The sequence below is a fragment of the Anguilla rostrata genome, chromosome 12 (genome assembly GCF_018555375.3).
Source record: "Anguilla rostrata isolate EN2019 chromosome 12, ASM1855537v3, whole genome shotgun sequence".
Lineage (NCBI taxonomy): Eukaryota > Metazoa > Chordata > Actinopteri > Anguilliformes > Anguillidae > Anguilla > Anguilla rostrata.
Window position 1 is genome coordinate 22,613,558 of NC_057944.1, and position 26,002 is coordinate 22,639,559.

General features: G+C 45.8%; 1 protein-coding gene across 7 annotated transcripts in view; it reads right to left on the reverse strand.

The window, feature by feature from the left end:
- Positions 1-1,083: 1,083 nt before the first annotated feature.
- fat3a (FAT atypical cadherin 3a) overlaps positions 1,084-26,002 on the reverse strand; it is a 203,289-nt gene continuing 178,370 nt past the window's right edge. For 3 of the 7 annotated variants that reach the window (XM_064303695.1, XM_064303700.1, XM_064303696.1), the window contains 11 exons: positions 25,330-25,527; positions 23,498-24,296; positions 18,958-19,092; positions 18,409-18,566; positions 15,817-16,285; positions 12,870-13,023; positions 11,225-11,880; positions 10,652-10,765; positions 7,807-7,866; positions 5,071-5,106; positions 1,084-4,083 (listed from right to left, as the gene is read on the reverse strand). In XM_064303695.1, coding sequence (XP_064159765.1) covers positions 3,473-4,083; positions 5,071-5,106; positions 7,807-7,866; positions 10,652-10,765; positions 11,225-11,880; positions 12,870-13,023; positions 15,817-16,285; positions 18,409-18,566; positions 18,958-19,092; positions 23,498-24,296; positions 25,330-25,527 — 3,390 coding nt within the window. In that variant the 3' untranslated portion in view covers positions 1,084-3,472. The remainder of the gene's footprint in view (positions 4,084-5,070; positions 5,107-7,806; positions 7,867-10,651; positions 10,766-11,224; positions 11,881-12,869; positions 13,024-15,816; positions 16,286-18,408; positions 18,567-18,957; positions 19,093-23,497; positions 24,297-25,329; positions 25,528-26,002) is intronic. The other 4 variants (XM_064303702.1, XM_064303701.1, XM_064303698.1 and 1 more) reach the window with 3 other exon arrangements.

The following is a 26,002-nucleotide window of genomic DNA, read 5'->3' on the forward strand; positions in this document are numbered from 1 at the left end:
CTATGGTTTAAGAAAAATATAAAGTAGTTGGCTGTACTTTTACTACTTCAGCTTTGGGAATTCTCAGTAAAAGAAATAAATGAAAATTACACTTGGCATACACCATGAACACAGGTGCAACAGATTTGTACTAAATCAATTTAATTTAAACTTCATTTCTAACAATTGGATAATGGGTTGTGGGTTTCCAATGACCTGACGACTGTTGAAATCAAAAACTTGTGAGATTCTGCATGCGATAAAAATTTCTTACAAAGAAATCCCTGGGTTTTAAGTGGGGTTTAAGGGGTTTTAACTCAGTTCATGTGTTCCTATTAAGTGGCACATCACCATCTGTCCACTTTTGGAGTAAAAAAAGTTTTCTGTTTTCTATGAAAATCTCTATTTTCTACATTTAGAAGGAATTAATAAATCCAGAGTGCATTTTACAGTGTTACGTTTGACTAATATCAAAGCTGCCATAAGATGGATGGCTGCTGTTTTTTCGAGAACTTTGCGGGACAATACGTTCCTTAAAAGTGGAATGCACTTCTCGTTTAGAGACTGTGTCATTTCTGAATTCCCTCCAGGGGACATCAGCTCTGGGCCCGAGATACATAAAACAACACCATCAGCACAATAGGCAATAGTAGCAAAACACATGATGAATCTTTGGAGCGTGTTGCTGGAGCGCAGTTTAAGACAGCGAGCGAGCGGCACTGGGAAAAAATAAGGCCGGCAGGCACTGATGCGTGTGTTGAAGCCTATTCCTCCTGACCTAAAAAATACTACAGACCTGCCAGCTGGGATCGCAGCCAAATAACCCCATTAGGGATCAAAAATTTACATTACTATATTTCTGATAGGGTTGAAGTAGCACAGTACTGTCTCCTCTGGTTTAGGGGGAGGAAGGATATCCCTTGTTGTTGAAGACTAAAGACCTGGCTTTCTAACAAAGACCCAGTCACATTAAAAGCATGAATATTCAATAAATGCAAAATTTGAATAGATGCAGATGAATAGTAATTTTGTCTAAACTCTATGATTGAAAATATAAGACAGAAATGGAATCATTCTTTCATAATGAAGATGCAAGCAGCAGTGTCATCATTTGATCAACATCTTTTATTTCCCGCATTGATTTATAAAACAGAACAGCAGTTAAAAAAAGAAATCGATCTGTACACTGAGTTGCTGCAGTAAGGTTAGACATAGTTTAATACTGCCTAAAATGTTGGCTGGGAATAGAGTGAACCAAAGTCCAGCCAACAGCTTTTCGGACAACAAAGAGCACGACATGACAAGAGTTTTCCCTTTTTTCTAGATTCTTGAGAAATGTTAGGTATGGCATTAAAAATTAACAACCAATCAGATCTTTTGAGTCCCTGTGCATTTCACAATGTGCAAAAATCAGTCTATTCTACAGGAGGATATTTAAGTTTTAAAGCATATGTTAATAAAAAAGAAATAAAACTAAATGAAGAGAAAAATGAATGAAAATGTGGTTAAATTATTCTTGATTCATACTTGCCTTTTTACAGTCAACATTCACAATAAACACCAAGGAAATCAAAAGGCAGTCAGGATCGGAATTAAATATCTACAAAATCTTGCATTTTAACAACCTAGCTATGTACACTTTTTACAAAGATTTCAACACAAACTTACATCTTTTACAAAACTGCCTGATAACATCAGGCATATTATATTACAAGACAATGATTTGAATCAAATGCGAGACATGTTCATTATTTTATTGTACCCCCCCACCCCCTCCCTGTTTCAGCCGATGACAGAGAATTCAGCACTGCTTGTGAATGTGTTTTGTTGGGCTTGCTACATTTTCCCAAAACGAGCTATACACGTTGCATTCCACATCCTTTTGCCCTGGTGGCCTTGTTTGTTATGGCTTTAAAAATACTGGCTTGACTTTGAAATCATATTCAGTGCAAAAATCCCAAACCCCCCCCCCCCCCAAACAGACAAGAAAAAAAAACATAAATGTACAAAAAAATGTGTTAAACTTGTAGTAATACACCCAGCACCTGAAAAGCCAAATATTTTTCAGAGGGACTTTTCTTAACATGGCAAAATACTCTGAAGTTGGACCTTGCTGGTGGATCTCCCCTGGCACTACCAATACAGGGAAATGTGCTGGTCTACACCTGTTTCATGTTCTGGAGAGGCTGTGTTTAGACCCTACAGCCCACTTTCTGGTGCTGGAACAAATGCACAACCCTCTGAAATCTCCCGTGGGAACTGAAGGGACGGAGAGGGGCTATGGAATGCCTAACGCTTGGGACACTTTTGGGAACACCCATTTGAAGTCCAAAATTTTTATGAAAAAAAAAACATTGCTGGCTTGGCCCTATAAATTCCCCTTGACACAGGCTCCTCCATCTTCAATAAAACAAGATGTGTTAACAGTAAAAATGGACAGTGTGTGTATGGATTTTAGATAGGAAGAACAGTACATTACTGCTGTACACCTCATATTAAAGCAAACTTTTCTGTAACACAGAAACTTTCTCTGCTTTTAAACAAGTCACACCCCTCTAAAATACCTTATGGAGGGTCTTATATATTGCTACTTTATAACCGAATCATGAAGGCAACATAAATATTAGTGCAAAAAAATTATTGGCATTCTTAAAAAAACATTTAAATGGGTCTGTGTTGGACAGTATGGGACTTAAACTTTTAAGTCCCATACAAAAAGCAAAAAGAAGGTTGCTTCATGAGCAAAAAATCTATTTTTTGTCCACTCGGACCGTAAAGGAAAGAGTGGCCCTTCCGACACTGTGTCCAACGACCGAGCGTCCAAAAACTGTGCTTAACACTCTTCTTCCCGTTTCTCTGGTTCCGCTGAGCCATGAACACTATTATGAGCATTGCTATATAAGACATATTCATGAAGCCAAATTTCTATTTTCCCTTTTAATTTTTTAATTTCAGTTTTGAAAGCAGCATTATATCTGACTTGCAAGGTTACGGTTAGCCAACCAACAGACCTGATAGATGAGTGCACATAAAAAAACAAGATGCTTCATGAGAGCTGTGAACTGACAATGGCACTGCTTTGAGCTGAGTTTGGTTAACCTCTAATTCTGATTGATTGTGGACCTGTCCATTTACTCTGTGTGCCTGTGCGTGTATGTGTGTGTGTGTGCACATGCGTGAGTGCACATGTGGGAAAAGTGATAGAGGAGGCTTTACAAAAGAAATCAATTGTCAAAAAAATATTTGTGAATAATAAAAGCCGGAATCGGGGTGTGCTCTCTGTGACTGCGTAATCACAACAGGCTTGCTATCACCAGGCAGTGATTTAGCAGGTTTTAATCAAAAACTGTGCCCATTCAGAGAGCGGCACTCTGTAGTTCCTGTCCGAGTGCCTTACTGGCAATTTCTTCAGTTCGATTCAGTTCACAGCGCCCCCACGAGAGTCCCATTCCTGTGACTCACTCTCCTTTCCGTCTCCCTCCCTCAATGGGGCTCAGACCTGAGTCTGCTGCTGGGTCTCCACGAACGGGGGGTGGGAGCCCTCGAACCGAAGCTCGTCCACGCTCTCGAAGTCGCTGGTGCCCGCCTCCGAGTCGTCGAAGCCGCAGTTGGCAGACACGTCGGAGGAGGAGGCGTTGGCGGACAGGCGCATGGTCAGCGACACGCTGTCCAGGTTCTCCGCCTCCAGGTCGTTCCCGGGGCCCAAGACAAAAGTGCTGAACTCCTCCCCCCCGCACTGACCATCCCCCGGGAACTGGTGCGGGGGCAGGTACTGGCTGGGGTGGAAGTGAGGGCGGGCCCGGCTACCGCCACTCAGGGTGCTCTCCACGGAGACGGGCTGAGTGGCGGGCAGGGTTTCGTAGTGCTCCTGGTACTCTTCAGGGAGGGGCGGGGGCAGCTGGTCCTGGCTCAGGAACTCTTCCTCTTGGGGCGGGGGGAAGTCGCTGTCGATGTCGTACCCGCCCAGGTAGTAGTCTGTCTCCAGCTCCCGAGCGCTGCCCCCTAGGCGGGCGGACGAGTTGTCCCCGGCCTCGTAGCTGGGCACCTCCTCAATGTCCGGCAGCCGCGAGCTGGGCATCCAGTCGGATGTGTCCCAGTGATACGCTGGAGGTGAGAAGATGAATGTCAGCACTGCTCCTGGGTGTAAGCACCGCCATTTCTATCCCCACAAACATTAAAAGGGGATTCAAAGTGCCAGGCACATTGGGCATACAGCATGTACAGTGCTCCCTGCTTTAAGACGGCTACTGGTCTGTGAAAACAGGGAGCTTGATCTGTGCTGATGTCTGTTTGGTGGTTTCGGATCATGCAGGAGTCAGACAACATGCTGGCGGTCAGAGGCAATTCAGAGCAGGTCAAGCCATGAGGTCGGAGGTCATACTGTAAGAGTGTGGTAAAAACAAACGCATCACTGCAATGCGAGACATTTTCAGGTGTTAACACAGGCGTCACAGGCACAGAGCACTGTGTCCAAAATGAAACGGGAGAGAAGCAGACATGCACAGCGTACAGGACAGGAGGACTGGACACGGACACATCGGACAGTTTTTACACAGAAACATTGTACAAGTTATCAAGACTTCTTTTTTTTTTTTTTTCCTAAATACTCCATGACGATTTAAAAGGAAATTTGGTTCTCACAATTATTACTATAATTTTACAGAAGGGCAAAAAATTTGAATAAAGATCAAGAAGTCTTTTAACCATGAGATAAAACTGTAACATGAACCAAAGGAAAACAAGTGATGTCATGTGGTGCAATGGGACGAACAAACTGCTGCAGGCGACAAAAAACAATTAAAAAAATTAAAATCCAAGCGAACTGATAACACAAGCAAAACCAGAGGGATGAACAGGGAACGGAAAGCAGCGGGTGACTTTGCTGGGAGGCCGTCGTCAGGATGAGCCGAGCCGCGTGGATGCCTCCGCCGAGATGGCCGACGCCGCGCGCACTCGAGCGGTCGACGCAGCGCGGCTGTTTAGTCAACACACATGCATGGGCAGGGACTGGGGAGGACTGGATTAAATCACACAAACACTGGGATCCGGGGGACGGGGGGGCACACGCAGGAGCACACAGACAGGAGTCACCTCTGTTGTAGCTCTGCCCTTGGTCCAGGACTGACACTGGCAGGTGGGAGAGCAGATAAAGAGTGATTAAGAGCTAGCAGACGGGGGCCCTAGTGAGGTGCAGCAGACATCCTCAGCTGGTCTTTGCGCCTCCTGACAAGTCGAGCCCCTCTCTGGTTACATGAAGACAGACAGGCTGAAACCATGTGACTGCGCTCGCTCCGCCCCCTCTCACTGAAGCAATCAGCTGTGGCATTCGGGATCTGACATTCGTTTCCAGCTAATGGGTGGAATTTGACTGTCCTGGCTTCTGAATCTGCCTCGCCTCCCCCATCAATCCCTGACCCACTCTCTAGCCCAAAGTCCTTTTAACCGCAAATAGGTTCCCCTCTCCCCTCCGCTCGCTTCCTCAAAGGGAGCGCACGGCAAAGGCGACCGGGAGTGCGACCCTCCCCTCGAGCTGGCGGCGCTCAGTGACATTAGCGCCCGCTGGTTTGGCTGCTCTGTGGCGAGGACGGGGCAGCGGCGCTGAGGACGGGGTAGCGGCGGTGTCGCCAGCTTCTGTCAGGCCGTACGAAGCGCTGGCCCCTCCCTCTGCGCGATCTGCAAAAGCTCTATTCAGCAGCTGCAGGAGAATCGAGCCTCTGTCCTACGCTGCATTGCTAAATAATACACACCACCTACTGAAATGTGTATCACAGGGCAGCGAGAGGGCTGCATTACTGCCTGTGCTGAACAAGGAGGGAGAACTTACCTTTATAACTGATAACTGGCCTGAATGGCCCCATTTTTAGCGATTAACAAGCTTGACAGTTATAGCGAGGACCACCCATTGCCAGCTGATTCATTAAAGCCAAAATGAGCTATAACAGAGATTAGGTTAAATGAACCGAGTCGTAACATAGAGATTGGAGAACTTTCATTTTAATTTAACAAAGGTCAACGTGCTATATAACAATAAAGACTACTTGCAGCGATATAGCATCATTTCATTAGTGTGAATTCATGCCTTTAGAATGTCGATTGCCAATTTTTAAAAACTTGCCTAATGAAAAACATCTTTCTGTAAATTAAAAAAATTTATTAAGTGCTTAAGACAAAAGAAAGTAACTGTAACATTCTTAGGTAGGAAGCACACATTATTTGATCCAACACATGGTGTTTGCTCAAATCACCTGACACCTTCCTTCCAAACAAAAATACACAATTATCAATTTAGAAATGTGTTTTGGTGTCTAATCTGGGCATGTGTAAAGTTTGTACTGCTCCAAAATGAATTTTCTGCAGTCCATTGGAAACCTAGCTAAAGTCTTAGCAATATAACAAGATTAACAGCTACAACAGCCGCATCAACAACAAAAACTGCATTAAACACAAAGAGTTTCCCTTTCATTGTTTATTATGCAAATCCACCTTAGTCGAAATAAGCTGCTAATGGGTGATCCTTTTAAATGGGCGGATTTAAAAATATTACAAAATGACTGAAAGCAAGTTCAGGATCATTATGGTTCTGAACACAGGTTGTAGGCTGCAGGTGTACAGTGCAGAAGACTTGCATTCAGATCAAAACCCAAAGAACAAACATTGATGCACTGCACTTACTATTCCAGAGTTATTGGCTTTTGACAGACCACAGCTATGGATACATAAGAGGGTCCAGTGAGAGGAGAGGAAATGACCTGTGCTGTGCAGTGCCCTGAGACAGAAGGATATTATCGGTATAATGAAAGTGTGTGAGGGCGGGGAGCGAGACACAGACTGTATTGCACAGTGAGAGAGCCTGTCAGCCTTCAGAGTAAAACAGAGAGGACACTAAGCTTAGAGATTAATGTCTCTTCCCTTTGGATGATACACTCCGACTGCCAGCCACTGAGAGAGTGCCACTGAGCAACCCAAGCTGGCACTGCTGCCAGTCGTACCCACACCTCGGCGACCTTCATCACGGCTACACGGATGAAGCATGCTTAGGCACTCGTACAAACAGTCACAACAGTTCTTTTATCCAGTGCTGGTAATACGTCCAAAAAATTAAATGAAATAAAAACAAATGCAAAGAAATACCAAAAATAAGAGGAAAATGGTCATAATTTTACTGAGGTGAAAAAAAGATTCATGCATTCTAAATGTGAAGAGTTCTGTGTGCTATGCGAGAGACAGCATTCCTGTGTTAAAGAGCAGTCGGAGAGGACTGCGTGTCCATTCTGTGAGTGCATGCAGCCCCGAGGTGCCGATCGCTGCTCGGACCCAGAGCACGGTCACTGGGCGGGGCGGAGGGGCGGAGAGGCCGCGGGGCGTGCGCAGGCTTGAGCAGCACTGTGTGTTGTTAAAGTAGACATGGCAGCCGCCAGGAAAACAGCCAGCTAAACCTACCAGACTTTCCCCTAGCCACGTCCCGATTCAAGCGGTTGATTCCTAAAACTGCATGCACGTGTATATGGGGAACAATAGCTCCCACCGGACCTCTGTGAACTCAGTCTTTAATAGCTCTAGACAGAGCTGTAAGCTGTCATTCCATTTTAAACTTAAACATGCCCATGCTATTTGCAGCTTTGAGGGGCTCAAATGTTATCATAGCTAGCATTTTGCAATACGTATTTGGAGACATTAATAGACATCAAACAGAAATCCTGCATTTATTCCTGGGGAATTCAGCAATATGTATTGTTTTTTTTTACAGTGGAATCCTATTTCTTTTTCTTTACTTGTGTCACAAACACAATAAAACTTCAAAATAAACTGAAGAGAAGATACGAGTACCTTCATTTTCAATTGTGTCGACTGCATCATTGACCAGTCGAATGACGGTCACTATGGAGGCTTGTGGAGGGAAGAAAAGGAGGAGAGGAGGAATAAGATGGAGACATGGTTTCAGATACATTCATCAGGACCAGGGTAGCTTTTAAATATGAACTTTGACCCTACAAACCCACCAATCAGTAATTCCAGGCCAGTAACAAGGATGCCTGAAGGTGACTGTTCTTCTCCAAAAACGTGGTGGGACGATTCATTTTCATTAATTGTGGCCATTGTTGCTTATCCTTACCTGGGTATGCATGGTTAAGGAGTTTGCGAGGTTAATTCAAAACTGGAGTCTCTAAATGCTGTTGCACTTCCATGTGTAGGACAAGATGGAACACAGTTTTGGTTCCAGACAGATGCCGTTTATCAAAATGTACCCCTAGCGTAAATTGTTTATTTTAACTTCAACGAAAATTGTAGCCTGAATGACTAATCCAGAAAGGGAAGCACCAGGGATGAACGACTGAGGCTTTCAGAAGCCCCAAACAGATGGAGCTACTGTGTGTTATTAATGACTTGTTGATTGTAATAGTTTTTGAGAGGAGAGCATTTGAAAGGTCGGCCATGGACAGCAAAAGGCAGCTTCAGCCATTTGCAGATTCTTTAGGGGCTCACAGTTAGGCCTGTTCTGGTGCAGCACACCTAGTCTGTAACATGTCTGACAAGACTGATGAATATAAGTGACCTCCCAAGATGCTCCGCCTCTCACATAAGGTCCACATCTGGATTCTTTGCATTCATAAGTGGAGCATATGGAGTAGCATGTGAGACGAGCCTAAAAAAGGACTTGAGTCAAATCAGGAGTGACATGGGAAACCGATAAAGAAAAAACGTGGTAAAAACCTGAAATTAAATCAAGCTTGAAGGAAGGAACGATTAAACAAAGTATTAACCGTGAGATCTCTCCCATCCACTAAAAAAATTTCAAAAATTGTAAAAACATTTTTCAAAAAAAAAACAAAACGCTAAAACCATATTCAAACTCTTGGTGCCGTGTGAATGTGTGCTTTTGGTTCCCTGTTCTATTTATTGTTGCCAATAGCTTAATCTTATTGGCTTATCACATAGTAAGTGTCTAGTGCAAGCAGGAATTGAATCACTTAGGGCTGTTACAGACAGGAAACGACACACAATGTCTCACGTTTGTACAACAAGGAGTTATGTAATCCATAATATAAAATTGTTTTTGCAAACAGTTCATTTCTTCCCTGAAACTACCAAAGGAATCCTTGCATTTTCACTGGTAAACTTGAAGATGCCAAGGTAATTCCACTGGTAACCTGTGATGGACTTGGATGACAAACCTTTGGACCTAGCTGTTAGCATTAGTAAATGGTCATGATTGTTAAACCTATAAAGTAAGGAAGTCTATCTATCTATATGTACATATAAGGTGATGAGAGACAGCAAATAACACAAGTTACACCTTATCCATTATCAGTGCAACAAGAAATAATCAGACATATCCCTGTAGGAAAAAGTGAAAAAGATGACTTTCACAGTAAGAAAAGTTTCACAGCACTGATTATGCAACTATATATTAAACCTAATGTTGTCATATGCACACAGGACAACTAGTACGAGCATCACTGAATCTTGACGAGACTACTGTAAATAAACAATTGACTTGAACGCTGGCCCACACAAACATTGGCTTATCTATGGACTGAAAATATATAAACCTTTTGTTTATCTGTACTTCACTGTTAATGTTCCCTAAACTGAAACGGAAAAAAAATTAGAAAACACAATTCACATTGCTCTACTACATCTCCACACATGAATACATACATAAAATAGACAGATAGTTCAGAGAGTAAAGAAACAATGAAAACAACATAAAGATAATCCCTTCAGAGAAGCCAAATTAATATTGGAGGTGAACAACAGGTCGTTTTCAGAAAGTAAACTGATTATCAGAAATGCTATAACAAGTGCCTGTGATTTCAGAATGCTGTAGGGTAGATTGGTTTCAGCATGTGATGGGTAAAAAAAAAAATGAAAAAAGACTAAATCAGTTCACAGGTGCTTCATTAAGTGCACTAAAAGCAAACTGAAGTAAACACAGCTAAAGTGGCCTCATTCCTCAAACACATTTAGGCAATCTAGTGGAGCAGTTAATGAGACCCAATTCAAAACAGCAGCAATAAACACACACACACACACACACATGCCACAAGAGAACATGACACAGCACTCTGATTTTAAAACTTGTCACTAGGGCCTGAATGAAATGCACAAATGCAAATGACAAATGCAAATCTGGAAGTAGAAATGGATGCAGGTACAGTACTGCCAAGTCTTACATGAGGAAACATAATCCTCATAAGTTAAAACATAATGAAATGTAGAGTGCAGAACATGTCTTGCTGGAACACAATTCTAGCACCAACCAAAAACAAAGCATGTTAAACACAATCATCAAACTGCTGAAAAGCCATTCCTCTAAGAACCTGCACCATATCAAAGCATTCATAACAAATATGGGATGAAGAACACTGCAGAAGAAATATCAATTTAAAAAAGTGACACTTAACAATTCAGGCCTGCTGTGATGGCATACACACGAGTACACACGCATAAATGCGCATGACACACACACACGTGCACAGCCATCCCCAATACCCACACACATCGTGTTCATACACACAAACATGAGGTGATAGTATGTTTGGTCATGTGCTTTCTCTGACTGTGCAAGCCCATCAGTTGGCATGTATTGCAAAGTGTCACCAGTTGATAATGGCGTGCTGGTTCTGGTTCCAGAGAGAGATATGGGGGAGGAATAGCGCTTCCGTCTTACCGTTGTCATCGCAGGAGTCGGACTGGAAGGAGCTGAGCGACTGCACCTCAGAATTGCTGCCCTTGTTGCTGCCTGAGAAACATGTGACCTCCTCCACCATATCCACAACTTTACCTGCAGTAAAAGGGGAAGGCCGGGGTCAAAGGTTAGAGGATGAATCTTCATAACAGATAGTTTAATTAACATTATAAAACAGAGCTTTAGCAGGAGACAAAATGACACACAATTTGACTAACAGAGCTGTTCGTCACGGTATTCGTCACGGCCACTCAGACTGCCCGACCACAACGTACGACATTCCAGGCCTCTGTCTGCCAAGCGGTCTGGGAGAGATGGATAGCATATCTACCGACCAAGAATACATATGTAATCACCCCTTGTCCAATACATGTTGGTGTACCATGAATACCACTTAAAACGATGGTGTTTTTGCTGGAGTTCTGGCACCTCTTGAGAACGGGCAGAATTTGTGTGGGGTTAGAGAATAAGCAGAAGTTTTCATTAAAATTTTGGGTCAATTTCTGCCACTTCCTGGTGCTTTGTGCTGCCGTGCCCCCCGCCCAGCAGGCTCACCCTCATCGCTGTCCCAGGGGCTCTTGCGGATGGAGTCGCAGTCGGACCGGCAGGGGGAGACGGGCGGCAGGTTGGGGGCCACGCTGCAGACGACCACGCCCCGGCGGGTGGTCAGGATGCGCGGGGACTCCGGGTGGAAGGTGGTCATCTCGGTGTGCTCCACCCCCAGCCCGTCCACCATCTTGTCCAGGTTGCTGCGCGAGTCGCTCTGGAAGCAGGGCGTGTAGGCCATGGGGCGGACGGGCACCTGCGGCGGGCCCCCCGCCTCGGCGTACAGGTTGCAGTGGTCCCCGCCGCTCCGCAGGGTCTTGAACTGGATCCCGTTGGCCTTGTTGAGCAGCGCGGCTGTGGCCGGGTCCTGCACCAGGGTGATGTTGTTTCGGGAGTAGTTCTTGTGAAAGACCTTCTTGCGGAAGGCGATGAAGAGGACGATGAGGACGAAGATGACGAACAGCACCACGGCGATGCCGATCAGCTCCTCCTTGCCCACGTAGGAGTGCCCGGCCTGCATGTTGGGCACCACCACCGGCCGCAGGCCGCAGTGCTGGCCCACGTAGCCCGCCGTGCAGTTGCAGTAGAACGCCCCGAAGGTGTTCACGCACACTCCTCCGTTCTCGCACTCCTCTCGCTCGCACTCGTTCACGTCCTCCCCGCACCTGAAAGAGAGCAGATGCAGCTGTTGCGGATCTACACGCTGAGGCCTTTCCTGCAGACTTTGCACTGCTAAAGCTTTCTGTGTTCTCTCATATCCCTTCTCTACTTTGTGATCCCAGAGGCATTTGAAGAGAAAAACAAACAGCTCTTTAGGCCTTGTTACTACAATTTGGGGCACAGAACACACGTTTTGTGACATTTTTTTTTCGCCACTGAAGCTGCCAGTGACTGCACGGAAATATAATATTTTCTTTCAACTCTGTATTGGGAATTTCATAGCAGGAACACGGTCATAGCACTGAAAAGTGGATCTACACTGCCATCTGCTGGTAATTAAACATCTATCACACATCTATCTAAAACAGTGTTCAATTTAGTATTTCTGGATATATCTTCAGCATTCAACTGTCAGGTGAATAGAACTGGACAGATAAGACAGATAACTAAAATACCCAAGGCTTCATTTTAGATAACTTAAAAACACTGTGACACAATTCAAGGTCAAGGTGCTCATTAATTTATCAGACACCCTTTCCAAGACTGTCTCGTTGGAGTGTAGATGTTTTTGTTGCACAGCTTGCACAACTTTTAATTTCTTTGCACATTCTCTTTTATATGATGATTCATATTCAATCAATATTCATAGCATACATATTGAAATCACAAAATCAAATAAATGAACTACATGTCCCATAGTATACAGCACACACATTACTCTTGGCTCCCCGTCAGACGAGTGCTTCTCTGTAGCTTATCTGCCACCTGCCTCATAGCCAGGCTTAGAGGTGATGTGTAATCCTCTTATTAACTGCAATATCAGCCATGGTCTCTGGCCTCCCTCGTCTTAAACTGCTTAACTGCTTCCCTGTGATCAGAGGGTTTAAATCATTAGAGGTCTTAAAGAGCACTTTTTCACAGCGGAATTCTGTCTGTGCCATGAAGTGAAGTACCCTGTGTGTGTGTGTGTGTGAGTGTGAGAGGGCAAACTCACGTGAGGCCAGAGAATCCCCTCCGGCAGCTGCAGAGGAAAGCGTTGCCAATGGGTTTGCAGATCCCTCCATTTTGACAGGGGTTGGGAACACAGGCTGTGATCTCTGTCTCACAGCGCCCCCCGGTGAACTGGGAGGTACAACTGCACTCAAAACCTGATGCAGAGAATACGCCACAAGAAAATTAAGAATGTTAACATTCAAAAACCCACATTATATTACATTGGCACAACCTTTGTGATTCAGGACCCAAAATTATGCATTTAGAACATTTCTTTCAAGGAGTTGTTTACATAATACTGAACGTATATAAGTTCTCATTCAGTCCAATATTGTAATATCTAAACATTAAGCAAAACTGAACACATTCTCAACATGTTAAGATTCATACAGGAATGTAGCTATTAACTGGTTAGCTCAGAATAATCTGTGACAAGGTTTATTAACAAGGAAGGACTGTTTCTCTCACTGAAAAATACAATTTTAGAAAAAATTATTAGCAATGTGGAAAAAACTGGAAGGGGTCTAAGGGTGGTAATCTTTACAGAAACAGTGGTGGCACTGGATTTGAGTCAAGAGAACTATGCCAAGTACACAGTACACTAACAACAGCATTACATGCACATAGACACACACACACACACACACACGCGCCTCTCATTTTCTCTCTCACACACATACATACACAGAGAAATGTGCATAACAAGTATTTTCAGTATTTTCACTGTCTGTGCATATTTTCTTGGCTGTGTGGATTTGTGCGATTTGTTTGCGCAGAAGTGCCGATGCCAACGAGCACTGGCAGGGTGAGGCGGTACAGTGCCAGCCTAAGCACAATACACAGCCTCTGGGAAATAACACCAAAGAAAAATGTCAGCAAACACAACAGATAGCAAATAATGTATCTGCAATCCACACATGCACAATCCTAAAAGCTGAAATAGGCAGCACTTTTGAGAACCTTTGCTCAGGGTCAGATGTGCCAGAAATGACAGCGACAAAAAGACAACGATAACAACTCTGTGCCCTGCAATGCAGAACGTGTCCAAATCTGCCACCGCACGACTGAACCCAGCTCACAGAAGGCTCCAGCCTGCACAATCTGCACACGCAAGACAGAATCTGTCCAGCCAAAGAGACACACCAACACAATCCCAACAGGACTGAGTTGATGTGCATAGCTCAATAAATATTATTATTATTATTTGAAGCGCATTGTATATTATACAATAAGCATAGCTTTTACATTAGATTAAACTTGACAGAACTGTATTGAAATTAATGAAATTGCATCACTATATGTGGCTAACATTTTTTTATCACAGGGGCTAAAATAACATCAGTGTCATATTTTATCAACTTAAACTGAGAGATGCTATCTACTGAAACACTGCATTGTAATGCACGTGGCTCAATGGTGTCTGACTTGCTCGTGTTTCTGACAGAGTTAATTTTCACTGCACCCCACAACAAGACCTGTGAACTGTTTCCTGGCTTTAAGTGTTGAGAAGAAGGCAAATGAGAAAAATAAATGCAATCTATAACCCGCATATCTTGGTTTTTCATTAATTAGCACCCCAGCTGATCCTTTAAACCGAGAACACCGCAACTAGGTGTGATTTCCCCGGCTTTTTCCTGCTAAATGCTTCTAGCAGGAGGTGTAATCGCCGCAGGACGACGCTGTAGCTGTTCTGAACCCTGCCACGCCGTGCTATGTGTGAGAGCGAAAGTTCTCACGTTTTCAGTGACAGGCAGCGAATGGCGCCTTTGAGATAAGCAGAGGAACTCCAGCCCGCCCGTCCAAGTCACGCGCGCTACGTCACGCCTCGCGTCTGTGAGGCACGCCCATCAGAGCGAGACTGCGCTGGGACAGCGTGAACTTCTGACTCCTCCCACAGGAACCCGCATCACTGCCGCCAAAATCTATGCGCATTCTCAGGCCTCTGCAGAGTTGAGGCAGATTTTATGATTTGCTCGTACCTCATAGTGCATATTGTGCATATGTGTAATTAAAGCTGGATAGTCACTCAAGGGTCTTGCTCAAGGCAAAAATGACAATGGTTTATAAGAACCTAACCCAGCCACTATCCGATTCCAAAATTAGATCCCTACCCACTGCACAACCGCAGAAAGGATGTAGACTACCTCAGCCAACACTCTTAATGAACATTCAGAAATGCGGAGAAAGCTGATTGGTTGGCACTTGGGCAGTGGGAACCTTTACTTGGCTGTTGGAACAGCAAACGAGGTAACGAGGGAGCGCGATGTGGCTGTACCTGGAGAAGACAGCGCTGCGCCCAGATTAATTATGGATGGGCCCGGGGGGGGGGGGGGGGGCTCTGCAACATTAACTCCATCTGCATGGAGGCGCAGACTCTAATCGCAGTTACAATCGTTTTCCGCCCCAAGCAAAGTTTGTAAACTATTTATATCCTTTTAAAGGGGAATAATCTTCTGCTTTTAATAAAACATGGCCGGGTACAGCACTCTCTTCATCCCCCTCCCATGCTACGTGAAGCAGGGATATTACCAGCCAAGAACAGGAATGGTTGGGGGGGAAGCACCTGCTGCTTTACCTGCACTACCTGTTATCAGATGGCCAATTAACCAAAAGCACCACAAACAACAATGAGGGATCTGCCTGATTAAAGCATTATGAAAACGAATTAAAAAAACTAACTATAAAGGAGGAAAAAACATCTCTGGCTCTGTGTAATGATTATTAAGGAGGTCTTACTGAATCCATGTAGTCATAGCACCGCTGTCATCGCACACACGCGTGAGTGAATCCACACATTCATGTACGCTATGTTGGGCACATGTACAACAAGACCCATGTGCACAAACACACACACACACACCACAGAGCTGTAAAGCTGTAAGGATGTTAAAGAATACATGGCACCGCTTCAGCAGCACAAGAAAATGCCTGCAGTGACTGTAACTCACCACCGGATGGCAGGCTTGCACAGCTGCCGCCGTTGAGGCAGGGCGCCTTCTCGCAGGCGTCGGGGTAGAGCACGCAGCCCAGCTTCAGCTCCGTCAGGCCCACCACCTCGGCGTAGCGGCTGCGCTTGTTCTGCAGGGGCAGCTCGTTGTTGTTCAGAACCACCGAGTCCAGGCACCCCTGGAAGCCGTCCAGCACCCGCGGGCCCTTCTTGTCCGTCAGGCTGCGCGAGTTGGGCGGCTGGACCTGTGCGCCGAAGTAGATGGAGCCGTCGGGCCCCAGGGGCTGGAAGTGGAGGGGGGCCCGCCGGCGCTCCACGTAGCTGTCGTCCAGCGACAGGCTGGTGTAGTTCCGATTCAGCTCCAAGGACACACTGTGCCAGTTGCCATCGTTGATGGGCCTCCCAGAAATTCCCAGAATTCCTGGGCTGTTGCCACAGTCCAGCTGGAACCACAGCTTGCCCTCCTCAATCTGTTGGGGGTGGGGGTGGGGGTGGGGGGGAAGCGGGGTAATAAGGGGTATGGGGGAAAAATGTAAAGTAGGCTGCACTTGCCCCTCCCTTATCTGGTGCGAAGGGGGCTTCACTGCACTTCACACATCAATACCGACAACAGAAAACAGCATGAGGTGCTTTGATTGGTGCCCATGTGAGATGCTGAGCTTGAAGTGGAAAATCAATGTTTCTGACAGCCTTAGATGGATCTCTGCTTAGACGTAGTCTATATTCAAAGACTGCTTAAGAGTTTCGAGGGCACCTGGGCCTTCTTTATTTTTTTGCAGACTCAATTGTCTTGTTCTGCAGAAGTGTGTGAGTGCACGCATGCTAGTGTGTGTGCGCGTGTGTGGGTGTGATTATATGTGCATGTGCATGTAATGATCAAGCGCAGCCAAACCAATTTGATATCCAACCCATTTTAATCCAAGGATTAAATGGGATGTCTGCATTAATTCAGGAAAGAGGAGGGCTTTCAATTAATTAAATTAACAGAATTAAGAACAGCACCATTTAAAAAATATCTCTTTAGGAAAAAAAGAAGTGTTAAGGCATACTGAAGCCAAAACTAAGACATAAGAATGACTCCAAATGTGAACAAATTTTATTTCTATCAAACTGAACATTAATTTCCAGCATGATAATTGCTTGGGTAACCAGAACACAGACACACTCAACAAGGCATCTGAATCATAAGCACAACTGTTTGAAAGTACAAAGTACTTCCAGTTCCGAAACCACATTTTGTTTAACTTCTCCACCTCGACAAAATCAGATCCTGACAAAAATCAAATTAACACTCCAAAAACGTGGGTGAAAAAAAACTATAACGCCTTCTATAAAATTCTTGCAAGATGCTGGCTCTGTGCAAAACTTGAAACAACAACTTTCAGCAAGAATACTGCACTGGTCACATCAACCCCTTTCCAATTAACAGTCTACCGTGCGAGAACATTTGCGCGACGAGGAGGTTAAATATGGATACGCTAGCACCTTGCGCTAGCCTAGTGCTCGTCACAGCGGCTAATGATGTGCAGACAGTTCTCGCTTCACATTAACACTCCGGAATCTAACTACTGCTTGTGACAGCACCTTAGAGCCATCTCCTGCTGTGTGTCTCTCAAGCTGGAGGCAGAAATGAGATGGTGTGTGAGCTGTGCCAGGGTAGGGAGCTCATTAATATGCCATTCTGGCGCTACTGAGCTATAACTCATAAAAGCTCAGCATCGCAAAAACGGGAGGAGAAAACACACATGGCCGTATCTAAGGAGACATGTGACACGCATTTGGCTTAAAGGCGGTTGGACCCCTACCATTTTATACACAATGAGTGTAAAAATGTAAATGCCGTGTAACGTGCTGCCCTAGTTTCCAATGTATTCACAGAGGCATGGCTCACTGTAACCAATGCGACAACATGGCTGGCAGGAGCAGGGCCTCCATGGTCTCTACTGAAAGTTTGGGCTGCTTGTTTTTTCAGGGGGTCTGGGGGGAGGGGGGAGGGATCAGGAAACAGGAATTAGTTCAAAGTCCATTAGATTCAAAGCCCACGCTAGAGAAAGGGTCTGCAATGTGATCGCCTTCACCCTTGCTCTCCCTTCTCAGACGGGGTAGCCCTGCAGAAGGGATGTGGTTGTTACTCCGTCTGAGCGCGTGCAGACCCACGCAGCTGTCAGCTGGACTGCATCAGTGTGGCCCCATGCGGACAAACAGCTGCACTCCGCGGCAGCGCAGACAGTAACATCATCTTTTTCCACTGCAGCCGGGGAGAGCGCCACACGCCATTCCCCCGTCTACATCACAGACCCGCCCTTCGCAATATAACCTGGGGGAGGTTTCAGTGGGCCGGTATACCACATCTCCTTTAACACTACTGCAGCGTGTGTGTGTGTCTGTGTGCGTGTGTGTCTGTGTGTTTGTGTTTGTGTGTGACCTTCAGGTTGGTATGGAGGTCACAGCATGTGCATGGCTGTGTGTATCTGTGCGTGTCTGTGAGAGCGCAAGAGCTTGGAGCTTGTGTGTGCATATTGAGTGTGTGTTAATCACCTGCAGGACTGTACAGGTGTCAAAGCATGTGCGTGTGTGTGTGTGTGTTACTCACCTTCAGGATGGTGCAGGGGTCAGCGCGCGTGTACATAATGATTCCCCGGCTCTGCAGGGTCCTGATTCTCAGTCCCAGCTTCATCTCGCCGGTGTGGCTGCTGTCAGACACCCTGTACTTAATGTAGCTGTTCCCCGCGAAGCTGAGAGAGGTGTGACCTGGGCAGACAGGGACGGACAGACATTCAGACAGACGCGACCGGACGGACGGGCTGACGGGCTGAGGTCACCCGCGCGCCTGAAAATTAACGGTCAGCGCAGCGGAATGAGGCTGGCGAGAGAGAGAGAGAACGGGCGGGGTATTTTTAGACGACCTAAAAAAGAACAGTATATAATTCTGCCTTATTACCCATCGCCAAGGCTGCAGAGACTGCCTGATATGTGGACCGCCTGCTATGATTACATTCCCCACACCTACATGCAGTATGTGCTAAATCTCAGGCAGCCCAATCAGTCCTGCATTCCCCGGCCACTGAAACTGCTAGCGCACTTAAACCCAAATGAGTGTTGCCCCCCCCGGGGGGCTGGTGCCTGTTCGCAGTCCACTCACCCGCACACTCCCCCAGCTTGCCTGGGGGGCACTGGCAGGCGTAGGGCCCTCTAGCGCCCCCTGTGCCCACACACTGCATGTCCCCTGGGCAGGGCTGGTCTTCGCAGAGCTCCGAGGAGCTCGGGCAGTTGGCACCTGAATGGGGGAGGGGTCAGAGAAGAGTGAGCGCCAAATCTCAGTTCTCTCTACTTCCATTTAATGTGGAGCACACTTGTTTTTACACTTTTTAAATAATGTAATGAAGAAGGATACACATGAGGATACATAGTACATTACAGCCCAATAAGCTCTCAGCTCACGTTGCAGCTTCTTTTGTTATGCAGAGGAAATGGTACAGGCGAAACTCAGGGATTTTCTTGAAGATTTGTTCATTCACTTGTTTATTTATAGCATAAAGCTGACAAGGGCAGTGCATGATAATCAACATATCCGCATTAGTGTCAATATAAAGGTGCCGGGTTTAGCTAAGCGGCTAATTTCCATCTGTAGCCTATGGGCTGGCTAGGACAGATAAAATGGCACAGACCCAACAGTAATTCAATGAGCAAACACACATTTTTTTAAGAGATGCTGAGCACTATAAAAAAAAGGGATTGGCGGGCTTCCTCCACCACCAGGTTGCAATCCTCTGGCAAATAAAAAGGTCATGTAGGGTAGCAGAAATAAGAAACAGATATAAGAGTGCCAACATTGCAGACTTCCTGATTCTGAGCAAAACAGCGCTGTTATGCCTACGTCATCACCTTGTCACAGGAGGGATTTCATTCTTGTCACCCTTATCTCATGAAACCTTGTCCGCCATTATTTTCATTGTATACTTAATACCGCTGGATGCCATGTGTACTATATGTAAATCGGCGAAACTCAGTTTTGAGAGAATCTCACATTGTGAGCATAAAATCTCACAATGTGACTAGCGGCTTACAGGGCAAGACTCGAGGTCAGCTAGCCGCCCTAGCCACCCGGGAAGCTGGTGAGCTGTATGTGGTGAACAAGACAGTAGGTGGCTATTCTTTGAGGCAGGACTAAATGGTGAATCCACGCATATAAATGCACAAATTCCCCTGTGTTATTATGTGTGACTGCCCAACAGACTGAGCGGAGAGAGAGAGAGATACTGTTATAGCCTAAGGGAAAGTGACCAGTGATGCGCTGGCTGCAAAGCTAATGCTGCACACTGCTTGGTCATGAAATTCTTATGATTTTGTTATTGCTGCCCTAAATATTGGTCTTTTTCAGCTTACTGCCGTTTCTTTCCAAATGTGTACACTGTCTCAGTGGCAATATTTGAGTGAGACAGATACAGAGAAAGACTGAGACAGAAAGAAGACAGAGAAAGACAGAGACAGAGAGAGAGGACAGAAAGAGAGACAGAGCTAATTGTTTGACCTGACTTCAAGGTAAAATGAAATTGCCAGCAGCTCCCTGATAAGGCATAACAAAAGAAGGGGAAGGAGGCGGTAGAGGAGTGAAGGGGGGCCTCAGGGAGTGGCCTCCTGACCAGACGTGGAGTCCATGCGAAAAGCACTAATTGCAGTTTGTTTTCTGAAGATAATAACTGAAACCTCAGGGGCCTGTCTGAGGCTGCTCGGCTTTTCCCAGCCTTCAGAAAGACGAACGGACGGCAGACTGACTGAAGATGCAATCATCACTCCGCGTCTAGCACGGAGGCAACGAGGGAAACGCCACGCGTGACGAAGGTGGACGGAGATAAAATAATTTTTACAAAGCTGTGGGTGGACTATGAAGGGCAAACTGCCCTGCTACGCTCCCACTGAAAAAGAAGGGCACGGCGCGGAATGTTCCCGGGTCTGTTCGCTGGTGCGACCGCGGCCTCCTGCTCGGCGCTGGCACCGAGCCTTTTGTCGGCCGGGTTGCAGGTCCCCGTCCCTGGCTGACAGCTGGAGGTGACACGATGCGTATGCAAATGCTTTCATTTTGTCTAGTCAGAAAATGACCTCGTAAATCAATGCCAAGGGGAGGGTCCAGCTTACTGTCCTGAAATGACACATGCAGACCAAATAGAAGACCTTCCGCTACACCCCGAACTGTAGAGAAGCCAGGTTTCTAATGACTCCATGCAAAGGTGCTGATGTGCAGAGGTCAGTAAGCAGGAACTTCTTCCAAATAGGCAGATTCACCGTGTGCAGTTCAGTCTGACCTGAAGCTCAGCGTGCAGATTCATGTTACTGCAGATAGCATGTCGACACTTGGCATCAAACCGCACGTTTATGAGGTGTCTTTCTCTCGTTTACGACCCTATCAAGATGACCGTTGGCTCGTGACGTACGAAGCCTTGTGTGTTTGTGTGGTAATGAACGGGAGGGGGGGGGGGGCTAAATGGGGGGTGGAAAAAAGCAGTAACAAGAGCAATCACTCGAAAAAAAAAAAAACCCTGTCACGTCTCAAGGTTATGGGTGGAAAATAAATCTCCGCCGAATGATCTTGTTAAAAATGATTTGCAATCAGATGCAATTTGGCTCGTCGCTCAGCTCAACGGCTGACAGCTAACGGGCAAAATGTTCTTAGACGGAGATTAAATTAAGAAGCTGTGACGCTCTTGCAGCTGGCTGCTGGAGGGAGTGAGGTGCAAACTCCTGGCCTGTTCCAGGCACTTAAAAGCACACACAACGGTTTTCGATAGATATTTCCATTTGTATATTGTATATACATTTTTATGCTTGTATGTTGATCTCCAATCCCAGATGGTATGGTTACCAAGCAAGTATTGATGATGAAAATCATGGGAAACCAACACTTCAGGTCCGAGTTTGGGCATGCCGCAGACTAAAAAAAAACGTAAGAGGTGCCAAATGCGATCCTCCCTGTTTGACCCTGTCAGTCTTAAATATGGAGCCCTGTCCACTCTTGAAACCTGAATACCTCAATTTATGTGTGCAGGAAAACTTCACCACCTGCTCCGAACAGCCTTCATTGCATCTAACTTTGCTATCAATCACTCCCACTGTTTTTAGCTGATCTGAAACAGATTCTTGGATAAAATCCATCTAACTGATGTAAGAGCAACAGGAGTGAGGAGGCAGTACCCAACCACAGTTCAATCTGACTTCAGTTAATAGCATGCGAGGGGATTTAATTTAATTAAAATGAAACAGTAGAGAAATATGCATTTTTTTTCCCACTAATCCCCCCTCAAAGGTTTGTGAAAAACAAACAAAAATAAATAATTTTCAAAAATAATAACAGAGATAAAACACAGAACATATTTATCTCTTTTCTGTATTTAACCAATCAGCCCTTTGCATACATCTGAACAGCAAGCTGTGCAGCTGGTGTAAAATCCTAATCCTGCTTTTATCCACTGGAACACACTACGCGTTGGTTCTCATTGTTTTTCCTCACCAGGGTCAGAACAACAGCCCATCCGCGCAAACAGTGAACGTGATCTGTGGGGACCAGGAGGTGAAGAGGGCAAATATTAAATATTATTCGATCCAGCCTTAAAATAGCCATCTGAAAAGTGGCACAGGCTTAAGAGATGTTAAGCACGAGCGAAGCTGCACCCGATTGAACAAACTCATTTGAAGTAAAATGAGTTTATTTTCTCTGACTTCATATTACAGGGGATGACCGTTTTGAACAGAAGAGGAGTAATGGGGAGCTGATTTGTTGTGGAAGTTAACAGTCGCCGAAGTATGTCTAATCCTGTGAAAATGTGAATCGATAAGGGGTAGATAATTAACCTTCGAGAGGAGCGGTGCGCTATCAGAGGACAGCACCATGGGAGTTTGACATCAACTATACGAAAAATACAGCAGGATAGCAACTCTAGTCAAAGACCTAAGCTGATGCACCTGCCTGCACTGCACATGTCTGAGGAAACTGCCCTGCCGTGAACCATGCTATTGGCACGTTCATTTTAGGGGATTAGCTTTTCGGATTCTGGCACAGGGTTACAGAGATACATGTTATGCAAACTAAAGTTTTCATGTAAATTAAAACCACATGAAGCTAAATGTAAATCCCCACTAAATGGTGGAGTGCTTGTAGTTTTACATTCAGCTGCTAAGACCTGTCTTTCCTGTTACCTGGCTGCTAGTGCCCCCTGTATCATTGTGGTCCTGGTCTTACTGCGATGGGACAGCATGCTCTTATCCTTGCTTCTGACCTCTTTGTTCACTGCCAGAATCTAGCTGAAGGAACCAAGTCTGTTATCCTGGCCATTAAATACATTCTCCCAGCTGTCTTCTGCTATTCTAACCACTTCTGTATGCGTGTCTGTGTTAGTGTGTGTCTACGTGCATGCCAGGGACTGTGAGTGTCTTAAGCATCTGTGTCTGTGAATGTGTGCATTTTCCAGTTGTATGTGAATAAGCGTGTGTGTATGTATCTGAGTGTGCATGTCTGTGACTCGGTGTTTGCACAGAGTGTGACTGTGTCCATCTGCCCTTGTGTGTGTGTGTGCATGTGCGTATGTGTGCATGCATTTCTGTGTCTGGGCTATCCTTGCATGTGTCTGAGTGTATATCTGTGCTTGTGAGTGTATCTCTGTGTGAGAGAGAGAGAGAGAGACACTCACCATTGCAGGTGCAGCGCGTGTTTCTATGGAAGCGCGGAGAGACGAAACTGATTCTGGGGGTGCTGTAGGTGAGCAGCGCGTGGGAGTCCAGCACGATGGTCTGCTCACACAGCTTCTCCTGGCAGTCCAGGCCCGAGCAGTTCTTATCCAGGATGGCCGAGATGCGCAGGACGCTCTCCAGGTGCCTCCTGGACGTGCTCAGCTTCTGGGTGAGGTAGGCCGCCTTGTAGAAGCCCCCTCCCGTGGTCTGCACCGCGAACAGCATGTCCAGCTGGGACGTCCCGGGCACGGGCTGGATGCTGAGCACGTGCAGCGCGTCCTGCTTCTGGGGGGCCACCACGGCGCGCAGCGCACGCTTGAAGTCGCGCAGGTGGAGGCTGACGAAGTCCTCGGGGGCGACGCTCTCGAAGCGCACGGTCACGGCGTTCTGGAGCATCTCGGCGGTGGCCTGCTCCACGTGCACCGCCACGTCCACGGCCACCGAGAAGCGCCCGTCGCTCACCGTCACGTTCAGCTGGTACCTGCCCGTGTCCAGGCCGCCGAGCGCGATGATCTTGCCGTCCTGCCGGCTGATCTTGAACAGGCTCTTCTGCTGGTACTTGTGGCTGAAGGTCAGCACGTCGTAGGCGTCCTGGTCCGTGGCGTGGATCTTCCCGATGACGCCGCCCGGGAACTCGTCCTCCATGGTGACGATGTGGATCTCCAGGGGCACGGCCACCGGCTTGTGGAGGCTCTCCTCGATGACGCGCACCAGCACGAAGGTCGTCGAGGCCAGCCGTGGCTTCCCCGAGTCCCGGGCCTTTAAGAGGCAGAGGAAGGAAAAAAAAGATCAGCTCACCAATAGAGTGATCGTTACGCACCTCTGACTGGTGCTGCAATTGCCTGTTCATGCTTGAACATTACATCGACAGAACAGCTGAAAAGAAGCAGGATTGGATCTATTGATGACCCGGCCTGCAGTTGCATATAAGGAGCTGTATAAGGAGAAGAGGCTCTTGTTCACAAGAGAAAGAGAGGAAGGGCGGACGAGACAGTGTCTAGGAAAAATCAGACTACTGACTGACAGCTGCCCTCTAGAGAGCACAGGAAGCTCTACATAGCCAGAAACTGTGAGGACTCCTTGAGAACACATAGCCAGAAACTGTGAGGACTCTTTGAGAACACATAGCCAGAAACTGTGAGGACTCTTTGAGAACACATAGCCAGAAACTGTGAGGAATCTTTGAGATCACCCTTGTGAATGAGAACAATGACTAGAACAACTGCAAAAACCATGACTAGTTTTAAGCATAAGAAAACATCAATACATTTCAAACTATTTTTGAAACTGTTTTGCATGGTTTGGAAATACAATTTGTCACTGAATCTATTCCATCAGGGTACATGATCATGAACTACTGCATTCATGCCATTGTTACAGTTACAACCAATAGAAACTCTTTACCGTAACCATGGTAATGTGGCTATTTTTGATTATGGTACAGGGCTTTTTCCTTGCTATTGTGAAAATGTTACATAACTTGTCAGCAATCTTAAGATTCTTTAAAAATGAAATCTGTATGCAATGTCTGAAATGAAAAAAAAAAAAGCTCAGGGTGAAAATTACATGACCAATTGGGTTACAATTTAATTAAAATGACAAAAACAGCAGAAGTGGAAAACAGCAGAAATGGAAATGATTTACAATATCAACTGTAACCTATCACTGTGATTTAAAAAAATATATGAATCCAGCCATCACCACTGAATGTTGTTATTTCACTTTACACATGATTCGCTTGCAATGCATCCATGGGAAGAAGAAAGGAAAGCTTTTTTCATGCTTGCCTCACCTGAATCTGTACAACATACTCCGTGGCCATGTCCTGCCTGAAGACCTGGTTAGACTGGAGCAGGCCAGTCTGGTCCAGAGTGAACTCGCTGCCCTCGTTCCCAGACAGGATGTGGAACTCAAAGGGGGGGCCATTGTGGGAGGAGTCTTTGTCTGTGACTGACAGCTGTAGGATGCTTGTGCCCACGGGCTTGTTTTCCTGTGAGTGAGAGCAAAATCTCACGTTGAGAGAGAAATGAAAATGTAGATATGCAGTTTGGCAGCTGTCACTGGCGAGGCAGCTAGCCTACTTTTCTCTTAGTTTTCGAACCCTTTACTGTTCACAGTTCGGCTTAGCAATCCTGTCTCATGGCTCACATGGGAAAGCTCACATAAAGGCATCTCATTCTGGCCCAGTTCACAGTAAAAAATAAAAAAATAAAAAAAAATAAACTTTGCTTGAGATTTTTTTACACAAAAAAAACCATAACTTGCTCTGTTACTATTTCCTTTTAAGACTATATTGAAATGTATTTGATGATAAAAATGTAATATTTTAGTTTTTGTAGTCGCAGAGGAATTCGGAGAGCAGCTTAACCACAAGGGACCCCTTGGCAGAACACTTTTTCCGCCTCCAAAGTTATCTTGATGGCCGACAAACATAAAAACCCCGCTTTTGAAGTGAAGCTTTATTC